Here is a 14904-nt window from a genome sequence, read left to right as displayed (position 1 = left end):
ATGTGTGCACATATTTGGACTAAAACCAGCAGCATTTTTTCTATATAAGAGTCACAGTAATAAAGTTTTACATGTAAATTTCATTAAACCAAAATCAATCAAAGCGGAAATGAAACATTTGACAGTTGATTCAACCCAAACTTGGACTCTCAGTGAAATCACTAGAAAGAACCTACTAATTTCGTTCTTTAAGAAAACAAATACGAAATTGCTTGCTATATTTCCCATATGTGAGCAAATAGTTAGCATAGGTAAATATTGTGGTCTAAGTCTAAGTAGATTTTGTGATTTTTGTGTATTCCATTTACTATGATTAGTAATAATGAGGGTTTCTATTCTTTATTTTCAGTCTTTTGAACCGGCAGTGTTTGTTGAAGGAACATCTTCAATTTCAGGCACAGTAGAATTACTTTCATTGTTAGATTCATCTATAACAGTGGCAGTGGTTGCACCAGAATCTACAGTATTAGTAACTGTACTGTTAGTACTTTCCTGAGGGATCATAAAATTGTCTTTATTAACAGAGGCACCAGGAGAGACACTGTCAGTCACTACACTGGAGTCTACAGCAGCAGCATCAGCATCAGTTGCAGCTGAAGGCTTTACAGCACCTTTAGAGTCACTATTAGCAGATGCTTCACCTTCAAGAAATTTATTCCAAGTTTGAATACGTTCAGCTTTTTCTTCTTCTGTTTCCTCTACTTCATATTTAGTTTTACCATCATAAGTTTCAGCGTGTATTTGTTTTTTAGCAAACCATCGACCATGTAAAGCTTCAATACAAACATCAGCTTCTTCTGGTGTTTTAAACATTACAGATATTGTACCTTCTACATTACGCTAAAATAAAAGATAGATATTACTTATACACACATTCAAATAAAGAATGGGCATATAAATTAGATACCTTGGTCTTATTCCATCCATTCATTTCTATAATTTTCATGCAAGACTACAAATTGGTCAAATAATGAACACGATTGTTGTTTAAAACTGATGAAAAACGGAAAATATCTCATCAATATAGATGAAAAATATTTATCATCAAATTTTATCTTTCCACTTACTTGAAACTATGCATAGAAATATTAAAATAGAACCTAAAACCAAATAGTTACTCAGAGTTTCATGTTATGCAGTCTTCAGACAACTGATCATTGGTCCATAACAGATCAATTGTATGAAGATGGCATGTAACTTGAACTCATATTTTAATATTTATATATTGCTCTACAATTGGTGTATTGAGCCAATTTAACATGGAAAATATTTCTTATTGAAACTTTGCATAACCAAATTTACTGAAATTGTCAACTCACTAGAAGAGTATGGGTGTACTCAATTGAAAATTGTGTAGACAAGGGGAGATTTATGAGAGAATATTAGAAGCTATCAAATTAAACTCTGTAGGTTACAACCATCTGGAAAGTCAGCTATATATGTAGATATAGTAGATAGCTATGAGATAATAACATGTAACTATTTCTCATACAATTTTTCTCAATCATCTAATTTTTCTACATAAGTCCTGTCTCATTAATCATTATATTGACAATTTCTACAAACTGACTTGTTATTTTACAGGCTGGCTTCAAAAAAAAAAAAGGTAGGGAATTGAACTGATTAAATTCGAATATTGAAACTAGCTTTGCTGTTTGAATTTGAATACTGAAACTATGCATAACTATTTATATAAACTATGCTGTGCTGATTGAAACTAGCCATGTTTTTTGAAACTAGCTATGCTGTTTAACACTAGCTGTGCTAATAAAATTCGAATATTGAAACTATCTGTGTGAATGAATTCAAATATTGAAATTATGTTAATTTACTTTGATTATTGAAACTAGATATCATGATTGAATTTGAATATTGAAAATAGCTATGCTGACTGAATTTGAATATTGAAACTAGCTATGCTGACTGAATTTGAATATTGAAACTAGCTATGCTGACTGAATTTGACTATGGAAACTAGCTATGCTGATTGAATTTGAATATTGAAACTAGCTGTGTTGAATGAATTTGAATATTAAAACTAGCTATGCTGATTGAAATTGAATATTGAAAATAGCTTTGTCGAGAGAATTTGAATATTGAAACTAGCAATGCTGATTGAATTTGAATATTGAAAATAGCTTTGTCAAGTGAAATTGACTATGGAAACTAACTATGCTGATTGAAATTGAATATTGAAAATAGCTTTGTCAAGAGAAATTGAATATTGAAACTAGCTATGCTGATTGAAATTGAATATTGAAAATAGCTTTGTCAAGTGAAATTGACTATGGAAACTAACTATGCTGATTGAAATTGAATATTGAAAATAGCTTTGTCGAGAGAATTTGAATATTGAAACTAGCAATGCTGATTGAAATTGAATATTGAAAATAGCTTTGTCAAGTGAAATTGAATATTGAAACTAGCTATGCTGATTGAAATTGAATATTGAAAATAGCTTTGTCAAGTGAATTGACTATGGAAACTAACTATGCTGATTGAAATTGAATATTGAAAATAGCTTTGTCAAGTGAAATTGAATATGGAAACTAGCTATGCTGATTGAAATTGAATATTGAAAATAGCTTTGTCAAGTGAAATTGACTATGGAAACTAACTATGCTGATTGAAATTGAATATTGAAAATAGCTTTGTCAAGTGAAATTGAATATGGAAACTAGCTATGCTGATTGAAATTGAATATTGAAAATAGCTTTGTCAAGTGAAATTGAATATGGAAACTAACTATGCTGATTGGAATTGAATATTGAAACTAGCTATGCTGATTGAATTTGAATATTGAAACTAGCTATGCTGATTGAATTTGAATATTGAAACTAGCTATGCTGATTGAATTCTAATATTGAAACTAGCTATGCTGATTGAATTCTAATATTGAAACTAGCTATGCTGATTGAATTCTAATATTGAAACTAAATGTGCTTTTTGAATTTGAATATGGAAACTAGCTATGCTGATTGAATTTGAAACTAGCTATGCTGATTGTATTTGAAGATTGAAAATAGCTATGCTGATTGAATTTGAATATTGAAAAAAGCTATGCTGATTGAATATTGAAGCTAGTCCTTTTTTTTTAATTTGAATATTGTAACTAGATGCTGATTTAAGTTTGAATATCGAACTAGCTATGCTGATTAAATTTTGAATGTTGAAACTAGCTATGCTGATTGAATTTGAATATTAAAGCTATGATGATTGAATTTTGAAACAAGCTATGCTGTTTGAATTTTGAAAATAGTCTTGCTGATTGATATTTGAATATTGAAAATAGCTATGTTAATTGAATTTGAATGTTGAAACTAGCTATGCCGATGGATATTTTTAAAATGAAGTTGTGTTCACTATTCAGAAATGCTTTCTATAAGATGGTTCTTAAAGCTACCTAATTTTCAGGAGCCCTTGATGCAATTTTTCTGTTTTATTTTTCAAAGCAACTCAATACAGTTCCCTCAGATGATATTATTTGTATGTCACAGTGGAAACATGTGTCAATGTAGAATTTTCACATGGGATACCAGCAAAATTTTGTCATATTTTGGAGCTGTTGATTGTCAAAAAGAACAGAACACCAAGATCATATTTGATATAGTGTTCTGGTTTTTAATTAATTTCACTCTATTCCTAGCATGATATAACATTAAAATAATTACAATATATTAACAAGTGTCAGCTTCTATCCTGCCTAATATTTCATATAGCCAAAATATATTAACTGGGAGGGACAGTACCCAACAGTGAAAATTTGTTTACAAGTAATTATTCTTTAAGAAACATGATAATTCTTTATGAGTAAATTTTCTATCAAAACAAAATTTGCTAGCAAGTAATAATTCTCCTAAATTTTATTAGAAATATTATAATTTTCTATAAAATGTTTAGAAGTATATTTTAAAGAGGCAGTATGCCTCAATCTACATTCTATACCTTTAAACATTATACCAAAAAAGAAAATCTGACTGTTTTTGAAAAATATATAACCAAATGATGCATAAGAGCAAGGATTACTCCTTTTCTGATATAAATGAAAAACCTTGAAATTGTCATCACATTATTAACAAAGCCCAATATATTGTTGAGTACCAAGAGAAGGGATTGTCAGAATTTTTCTATTTATAACACACACACCCTTTTGTGTCATATGTATCATTCTACTTACATCATAAACGGTAACTTTTCTAACATCACCAAATTTAGAACATTCTGTTCTTACATCTTCTCTTAATTCATTAATTAATGATGGATCAGTCTGAAAATATAAATAATTTTAATATGAAATAAAAGTTTGTGCAAGAATTGCATTAAATCAAAATAAATAATGCTACATAATTTTTCTAGTGTGTAGAAATACATAAAATACCAGAAAGAAACTAAAATACAAATTTTTCTGCAGGAGACAAGACTCGTCATGAAATTATTTTGCATATCTTAATAAGTAAACTTTCTAAAAAAGAAACTAGATTTTCGATACTATTATATGTCTTATAATATTATTATATCTAGATTTTCATTTTAATAAAATCTATAGAAGAAGATGTTGGAAAAATATTTTTCTCAAACAACCAAGTTAACATCATGAACATCAATTGAACTTCAAAGATCAAAAACTTTTTATAGTTCATTATTCAAGAACATGAAGGATAATTTATTATGCTGAATATTATATAAACATCAATATTTATATTATTAAAGGACTTTATACAATCATTATAATTAATAATAAATATTATTATAAACATATACTTAATTATTATATAACCTGTCATTAGAATATTCTATAACCTCAAATATGATAATGAAATATATCAATTATCAATATACTTTGAAATACAGTTAATTACGACTAGAGAAAAATCATAATTCTAAAAAAAAAGATTGCAAGTCATATTCTATAAGTTGTACTCTAAATTCTATTACTTTAGCTCTATATATTAGTACAGAGTTCTATTTCCTATCAGTAACATTACAGAACAAAGGTTTTACAGATGCGAAACCCTACAAAGGAAAAGTGTGTTATTTTGAATTGCGTCAAATCTAAGATTTGCTACTTTCTTTCTATCTTTCTATATATCAAACCAATACAGATGCCTGGGATAAGTTTACAATTCTACAAATAATTGTTTATAATATTCACAAAGATACAAGCTTCTCCACATTTTTACTTCAATGTATCAAAGACAAAGCATGTGCTACTAATTATACATCAACTTGAGGAACCTGTGACTTTTCTCAACAATGCCTAATATGTGATTGGAGATGAAAATATATCAATGTGAAAGTGAATAATGATCACCTTACAACATGATAGACATAACTTATTGAAATATAACACATTGTCATCATTTCACTTCACGTCATGTATTCATTTCTACATTGTTCTCATTATTGTCACAGCAGTCCTTGAGGAACAAAATTCAAATCTTTACCTCATACACTAATAAATATTCAACATTTTAATATTACTTATAATTGTAATTAAATTGATATTATGATCTTTGCAATCATAGCAAAATATCAGAAATTATTCAGATAAAAAATCTGTTAAAGTATATTTTGGAACTTATTCATGGTACTAAAAATTCAAGCCAAAATCATACATAACATTCAAGTGTGTCAAAAAATGTATTTAATAATTTGTGTATTAGAAATTCATATGGTGTTGAAGACAATGATATATACTATTTGATTAACAGTTTCTTATAACAGAAGAATTTTAAGTTTTCAATTATTTTCATTGCAAATAAACAGTTAACAAGATACTGAGTGCTATGACAGTTGACCGCTGAAAGTTACCAAGCCTTGTGTTCAACAGCTGCGAAAATTGAACAGTGTGGTCTTACTCACTGTACACAATCATCTGCCTGGACTTAACTATAGGTTTCTAAATATTTTACTTCTCATAAACCACTCAATACAAGGAACAAGCTAAAAACAACTAACACCAATGTATTCAACTTGGGACCCATTAAAACAGTATCAGTTTCTAGCTAGTAGGAAAATGTCAGAAATGTCATAACAAGAAAAAAGAAGTTGATGTTGTTATTCTATGTTTATATATATGATCAAGTTATTGAGGGATAAGACAAGGAGCTCTTCTATTTCCTTCTCAATTTAAACTTAAAACACATGACATTAGTTTTATATTCACATAACTTGTTGAGAATACAATACTGACTAGAAGTTTTTATTATCAAAACCTAGAAATCTTGTCAGAAATGTATTGTTTGGGTTTTATTAAAACATGCAAAATATTAAGAAAGCCCATCTCCATTCTTATTAGTGACAATTTTTTCCTTTTGTCATTTGACCATAAAGGGTGTGTAATCTTGCAATTTTAAAACAGAGAAAACAAGATCATGCTGAAACTATGAAATATTCTTGTAAAAAGCATGACATAATGATATTTTGGCTGGCAACACAAACAACAACAACATGTAGAAGACTAGGAAATAAAAAGAAGTAATAAAATGGATAGTTTATTACTGTAAAATATGTTATTAATGAAACTACTGTGGTTTTTACATGATCTAATATTAGATGAAAATTAGTTTATTTAATAAACGCCTAATTCTAGCATAATGCCAGACAAGTCAAATATTTCTAACATGTCAACTATGTAAAAAGACAGAATGGTGCAACATTAAAGCGAAATAAATATCCTGAAAGTATCAAAACAACACAGTGTTTGAAATATGTTAAGCAGTTATTCCAGAAAAGAAATATGGCGCCCTGCTTGTGAAAGAAGATCAGAGTACCTTATCAACTTTTCTTCTCTTTATTTGATGACAAGATGGAATGTTATATTGATAAGTTCATTAAAGTTAGGAATTTAAATAGAATAGAAATACACAGAGAAAAAGCCAAGCTAGTGTATTTCAGCAAAAATTTATCTCCCCCATAAATCATTTAATAAACTATCTTCACTAGAGAGAAGTCTAAGTAAAATTCATTATGTACAGCACCCATCCTTCAATGATATATATTTGGTCTTCTAGAAATCTTTATCTTATAATCTAGTTACTGTAAAAAGTCCTAATTATTTTTATGAAAAAAACTATAATCATATAATATACAAAAGTACAAATATCAAAATATTTTTGTCCTGTCAGCCAATCAAAATATCAAAAGAAAAATCACCAAAATCATATTTGAGTATACAAGCAATGGCCTAGCACCCACTTTTCTAATAAATTTTTGGTATATCAAGGGTTGAAACTACATTAATGTTCATCGGATCGTACACAAATAGGAACTTGTTCAAGAACTTGTTGAAATAATCTTACACAAAATTCAAAACAAAAGCTGTTGTCTCTATAGCATTCAAAAACTGCTTTTAATGTATTTCAGTAGGGTTAAAACTCAATCAATTTTTGTTGAATCATATCGAAATTCAAACTTGTTAAAGATCTTGTAGCTACACTGCTAGTTTTACAAAATTTAATTTGATTCTGATGTAGGCATAAACTAGTCCTATCAAATTATTCGCATGTGTTTTTGAAACATAAACCACATTAAAATATCTATTGTTTTGATCTTTTCCTGGGTAAAAAAAAAACAAATAAAAAGGTTATCCTTACTCAGAAAAAAATTAAAAGACTACTTTTAGAGTTGGTTGAAGATACTAAGAAATATTATTATAATGCTTACTAATAATCAAAAAATAATTGTATAAAACACATAATGCAATTGTTTCAGAGAAATAATGGAATGGGGTCCAATTTGCCATGAACAATTACTTAGGTTTTTGTTTCTTTGAAAAGCCATGACCAAACTTTTAGTAATGATATTTGGAAATTGATCTTGAAGTTCCTTGTAATATTGTTTGATAATCAGAGAAGCATTTTTGGCAGTGGAATCAAAGGTTGCAACAAAGGGTATGATTTAGTTTTGGGTTTAATAGTCATAAGGGAACTTTTTCAATGGGCACAACAAGAATATCTTCAATGGAATGATTGGGTAGGTTGAAGATTGGGATGGGTCTATCTTTCTTATGAAGTATATCAAAACGATGGCAGGTAAACTGAGTATGCAATGCATTTTGGGTCCAACATATTGAACATCATATTTGTTACAAGAAATAAGGTAAATTACATTTTTATCTGTACAAGAAAGAACGTCTGACATCTCAAATATTTTCCCCCGCTTTTCTTCTTTTCAAAATGATGAGAAGAACATACGACACCTAGAACCTCCACATGATATAAAGCCTTTCAGTGAAAAACAGAAATTTTAAAAAATTTTGTCCTCTTCATTGATATAAGCTTATTCACTAAGAATTATTTTTCTTTTTCAAATATACACTATTTACAGATTCAAAATTAACTTACCTCAAATTCTTTTGGATCAAACATATTTTTAAGAATGACAATTCTTTCATGTTTTAATCGGATATCAACTGGTTTATCTAGCTTCCATTCAAATAATCTATAATAATAATCTTTATCTGAGAACCCAGTTCTGTAACTGTATTATAACTGCTTCAAAAATAAATGTGCAATAATATTGGCAATGGAGTTTTTGACTAGAAAAATGGTTTTCACCCCAAATTGTACCTCCAGTGTATTTTTAACAAATTTAAAATAATGATTTTTATATGTTTTTTGCATAAAACTATGTGTCAGAATGCACCAATTCAATTCAATTTAATTTGGCCTCACCAGTCAGTCTGCCCCTATTTGTACAGTTTCGGAAAGCTGTCACCCCCACTAGATATTGGTCTACAGTTCAATTATGGAAAAGGAGCACCAATTCCAAAAACCAATTGTCCTGCTAACTTATATTGTGTATACATGGGAAAAAAAGGTTGGCTTCATGAAATGCGATCATGATTGAAATTGTATTGATATCAAAAATTTGTCAGATGTTGCAATGGATTTCAATACATCATGGAACTGTATACTGACATAGTTCTCTGAATACATATCCTATCATCATTCAGAATCATAGGATGGGAGGTAACTCTAATTTTGTTAAAAACTAAATAACTTCAACCCACAACTAATCCAAAAGTAACTATTTTCATGGAGCCTCAATCAAGCCAGACTAAACTAAACTCGCCTTAATGAACAAATTCAAAACCTCATCTGGTTTATACAGAAGCGTATTAAGGCCATTCATTTTTTTTTCTTTTGAATTTTCAAGTTAGTATGTTGAATTTTCAAGTTAGTATGTTGAATTTTCAAGTTAGTAACTTGAATTTTCAAGTTAGTATGTTGAATTTTCAAGCCAGTATGTTGAATTTTCAAGTTAGTATGTTCAAGTTAGTATGTTGAATTTTCAAGTTAGTATGTTGAATTTTCAAGTTAGTAGAATTTTCGAGTTAGTATGTTGAATTTTCAAGTTAGTATGTTGAATTTTCAAGTTAGTATCTTGAATTTTCAACAACTTTTCAAGTTAGTAACTTGAATTTTCAAGTTAGTATGTTGAATTTTCAAGTTAGTTACTTGAATTTTCAAGTTATTTACTTGAATTTTCAAGTTATTTACTTGAATTTTCAAGTTAGTATGTTGAATTTTCAAGATACTAACTTGAAAATTCAAGTTACTAAATTCAACATAATAACTTGAAAATTCAACATTCTAACTTGAAAATTCAAGATACTAACTTGAAAATTCAAGATACTAACTTGAAAATTCAACATACTAACTTGAAAGATAAATAACTTGAAAATTCAAGTAACTAACTTGAAAATTCGAGTTACTAACTTGAAAATTCAATATACTGACTTGAAAATTCAACATACAAACTTGAAAATTCAAAAAAAAAATGAATGGCCCCCTAATATGCTTCCGTAGGTTTATTTCCCTTACCCTGTAAAATTTTTTTCCTAAATTCTCAAAAAAAAAGCAAAATACGATATTAATATCTGACTTCTGTTTAAATAACGGAACACAATTCACTTGATGATGAAAATGTAAATTGTTGAAACATTGCATACAATAAATTCCAGGCGTAGTATACCACAAAATTGTTTTCTGTTTTTTTATTGTAATCTTTACCCATAAATTTTGCTTAAAGATGACTTACTTTTCTTGTTTTTCCTTCATTTTTCTCTTTTGTTTATTACTCAATTTCTTTTTCTTCTTTGTTGGATCAAATTCACCCTTCATTTCAAATTGTGCTTTTTCTACACTGATTGTACTTCCATTATATTCTAAACCATCTAATAACTTCAATGCCAAATCTACTGATTCTTTCTGTAATATAAACATAAATAACTTAAATTTCGGTGCCATGGATATAGAATATGAAATTGCCTTCACGACCAAAAGACATATGTAATACCTAGAACCTAGATATTCCATAAACTTAAGCATTTTAAGGACAGAATGTTACAAGTTCACACCACAACATGAATTGGGCTGTTTCAAATATCCAGGGAGCCAGCATAGGTTGAGAAGAGGCCCAGTATGCTACAGGCTGTTGCACGTTAAAGATCACTCCACATTTTGAAACTGAAAAATAGTAGGCTAATTTCCCTCATTGCAAACTGCATGATGTTGAACGTCTTTATTAGCCAATTAGGTGCAGAAGTGCAGAAGACTAAGAAATAAAATCTCATGCATTTCATTTTATCCATTTTTTTCTTGTCAAAATGTAGAATATTATAGAATACAAGAATGTATTTTACCTTTATATAGCAACAGAGACCATCACCTTTCATATTCCCTTCACTGTCTTTATATAATTTCAATTTAGGTTTTTTATTATGTGGATCAAACATAATAAGTCCATATTTGGACATGAGTTGTTGAAATTCTTCTTCAGTGATACTAGATGGTAAACCACTGACATAAACATGGGTTCCTTCATCAGCTTCATATTTAAACCAGGTGGCTAGAAAATATCATTTGACTTAATATTGCACAACTCTATACATTTTGAATTTTTGTGGGAAAATTTGTTCATTTTAGATTTGACAACATTCAGACATAATGTCCAGAAAACAAAGTAATTTGTTTACAGTCCATCTAGTAAGAAACAATTTTTAATCTGATCATTGATGTTTATATTTGAGGTGCTATAAATTTTCATATATTCTTAGTATATCCAGAATGAACAACATAGATGTTCACATTTTCATGTGGATGTATATTTGGATAATTTGTAGATAGTTGATGTTTATAGGACATATTTCTTACAAACCTGGTTCTTGTTCTGGAGCAACTTTTCTTTTTTCACCAGCTTGTTGTTTCTTTAACTCTTTCTTGCTAGGTTTTTTCTTTGTTGTGGTGTTACTACCAGGCGTAGAAACTTGATCCCCATCAAAATTTTTATAATATTCAGCATATTCTTCACCATAATAATAAGCATAGTATTCTGCATTATCTTTGAATGGTTGACCAGTTGTAGGGTTTATATTTGATTTATCGTCTTCAGTAGTACTAGAGGTAGCTTCATCTCCTTTATATTCATAACCATAATAATTATAATATTCGCGACAATATTTTTCATATGCTTTCTGATCATATTCTGTAGATTTCTCAGAGTTCTCTTCTTGTTTTTCCTCAGATGTTTGACCATTGTTACCATAATTTAACTGATAATTTGCAATAAAATCTTCATCAATCTGAAAAAGTAAAATTCCACTACAACTAACAAAATTTCAACAAATTATATTGTAAATCAGCAGCACAGGATAATACCAACATAACATGAGTTAGATACTACATACTTTCACCCATTGAAAAGGTTTTATCTGTTGACATTTTGGACTTGTCAGATGTCTGTTTGAAAACCTTTGTGCTTATTCAAGCTTAAAAAATGTTAACCTTTGGAAACCAAGCTTTCTTCTCATCATCCCATTCATAAACTGTGCCATCTTTATCAGTATATGTTTGTTGGCTTTCTGCTTTTATCTGAGCAAGTTTTTCTTCTTGTAACTGTTTAGCAAAATCGTCATCCATTCTAACATAAAAAATTGTATCATATATCGTGGGTGATCGCTTGAAACCTCGTATAACGATATATGACGCAAAATTACTTTTCTAGAAAAACGCAAATAATTATTTGTACGCGTATTTTGTTAAAATCTTTTTTTATAATTTTTTTTACTGCTATACTTGGTTTTCATTCTTTGAAAATATAAACCTCGTATAACAAATTGAGATCTCCGGCCTATTGAACCAAAAACATGTATAATAATACCGTATACGAGGTTTTTCATTTTCATCCACATTGAACCTTGTATAATAATACATTTTACGAGGTTTTAAATCTGACTGTTTATATACGTGCTATTTAATTAGTGCTCTTTGAGATATTCACAATCAAGCTAAGAATACGAGGATTTGATCACAAGATCCACACTTTTTTTGAGCTTTCGAACGGTAACAAAAAGTCAAAATGCTCAATATGGCAATTACAGGGTTACAAGCGGTCACCCAGGATATACAGTTTAGTATGTGCTCTAGTCTTCTACAGCCTCATAATAGTTAGTAGTACCATCAATTCAATGGCCTGGGCCTACTGCAGGACTGTCTGTTTTAAGAGTGAGTGTCATTGTGCCTACTTTAATCTATTGTAGGCTTTTAAAAAGTAGATAAAATAATCAACAGCTCATGATACAGAATCTTCTTGAACCAAAGGCAAGTTCTACTCTAACAATAAAAATACTGGGTTTTATTTTTGGAATAAAATAAATAATTATTGGAATGGTCAATTTCAATGGAGGGAGATAACACATTTATAAGTTCAAATTATATTACACATAAAATATAAGCTAAAAGCGTTGGCCTTTGCTATTTATATTACGAGTAACGTACTGTTTAACTATAAGTATAACCAAATAACAAAATAGACTAGATCAACTGGGCAGACGATAAGGTTTGCAGACAAAAACTAAGATCAAGTCCGCAGACGATAGCCAGCAGACAATAAGAAAATAGACTTTTTGACTCATCCTCACCAACCAACGGCAGCGACACAAGGAAAATTACCGGGATTCCTCCAAGGGACATAAATCATATCATAACAACACATGTTGTCTGTGAACGTAAATTTTCAATAAATAACTGGATATAGAAGTAATTTTATTTTAACAAGATAAGAGAAGCTGGGGAAAACGTTTATTATTCATTTATCAGGCAATCACAAGATAGGTAGATCATCACAGACTCCTGACTTATTCTTTTTCGTGATTCCTATGGAGAAATATTATTACAATACGACAATGGAAAAAAACCACCCATATTACTGTTTTGCCACTTTTAGACTAGGATAAATATCACGATAAATAAATATTCTTTAGATTCTACTAGGTGTAGAATCTCGGAAATTCTGCTTTTAATCCGAAAACTCGACATGAAACACCCTCATGAGGCTAACTTTAAGCAGCTATAAGTCATTTTCGTCGACATCAAAACTACTATTAACCTCGTTTTGCCACTTTTAGACTAGAATAAATATTAAGATAAATAAATATTCTTTAGGTTCCACGAGGTGTAGTATCTCGGAATTTCTGCTTTTAATCCGAAAACTCGACTTGAAAACCCCCATTAAGGCCTAAGCTAATATCACATCAAACTACTATTAACCCCGTTTTGCCACTTTTATAATTGAATAAATATTAAGATAAATGAATATTCTTTAGGTTCCACTATGTGTAGCATCTCGGAATTTCTGCTTTTAGTCCGAAAACTCGACCTGAATCACCCCCATGAGGCTAATGTTCACAAGTTATATATCACGTTTGTCGACATCATAACTACTATTAACCCCGTTTTGCCACTTTTAGACTAGAATAAATATTAAGATACATGAATATTCTTTAGGTTCCACTAGGTGTGGTATCTCAGAATTTTTGCTTTTAATCTGAAAAATCGACCTAAAACACCGCTTTATTTGATTGTTCACTGACGAATACAGCAAATCTGAGCCTTCGGCAAAAAGACTAAAATAATAGAGTATAGTTTTTGTTCTGGAAGAGGAAACTAAATCTGTTTTAATTTTTTTTCTTTTTTAGTTCTGAATGTAACAGATGATGGTTAGTGTTTGAAAAAGTACCCTAGATTACGGTAGTGTATGCATGTTTTGGACGGCAAAGCGTCTTAAAGGATGTAAAAGATTTCATTATGGGTTTTGGACATGGATTCTAGAGTTTGTTCACATTTTTATGTTACAAATGTTAATTGCTTCTATAACTATTAAATCAGAAAATCTTACATATCATTAATGCTCATAAATAAAAAATTGAATAGTTGTCTATTTTTTCAATACTTTTTATACATGGGTAGTACAGTATAGCGTTAATCTATGGACAATGTAATAATGAAGTCTTCAAATAGTTTGTTGACAGTGGCTCAATTTTTTACAATTTAAAAAAAAAATGTACCAGAGTAAGTATCTAAAAGGTTTACACCATTATAAAATAGTTCTACAGACTCCCTGTTGTTCTGTTATGAACGATGGTATCTGGATTTTGTGCATGAAATATGCATAGGTTTCCCACTATCATTGGTGCAGATCGAGTCGTAGATGGGATATGGACAATGGCGACGCCAGTGGGGGAACAGCCCCCCCCCCCCCCCTACTACCTTCCCTTAGAAAATTGTTTGCACCCCCAACTGTACCCCACATTATTTTAAACAAAATTAGAAATTTAGATTTTTATACGTTTTTGTCTCAAAACATGTGTCAGAATGATAGTGATTGCTGACACATGTTTTGAGACAAAAACGTATAAAAATCTAATGGTTATCAATTCAATTTTTTTTAGGGAGAATTCTCTCTTGCTGCACATTGAATTCGGCCTCGACAGCAGATGTATTCATCTTTTTTTCAAAACAATATTATATTCACAAAATTATGAAAAAGATTAGGTAACAGGCTGTCGTCTATATAACCCCTCCCCTGAGTTCCAACAAGCCCCCACAAAACAGTCTGCCA

The 14904-nt window shown here is 29.7% G+C and overlaps 1 protein-coding gene across 1 annotated transcript; it reads right to left on the bottom strand.

The window, feature by feature from the left end:
* Positions 1-609: 609 nt before the first annotated feature.
* LOTGIDRAFT_62731 (hypothetical protein) lies at positions 610-11855 on the bottom strand (the record flags this gene model as incomplete). Its single annotated transcript, XM_009066784.1, has 7 exons — positions 610-840; positions 4178-4267; positions 8346-8442; positions 10045-10214; positions 10649-10854; positions 11404-11587; positions 11790-11855. Coding segments are annotated over 7 exons (1044 nt in total), but the record flags the coding sequence as incomplete, so codon positions are not given.
* Between the last annotated feature and the right edge of the window lie 3049 nt (positions 11856-14904).

Source organism: Lottia gigantea, assembly GCF_000327385.1.
Source record: "Lottia gigantea unplaced genomic scaffold LOTGIsca_8, whole genome shotgun sequence".
Lineage (NCBI taxonomy): Eukaryota > Metazoa > Mollusca > Gastropoda > Lottiidae > Lottia > Lottia gigantea.
This window is presented reverse-complemented; position numbering and strand designations above follow the sequence as displayed.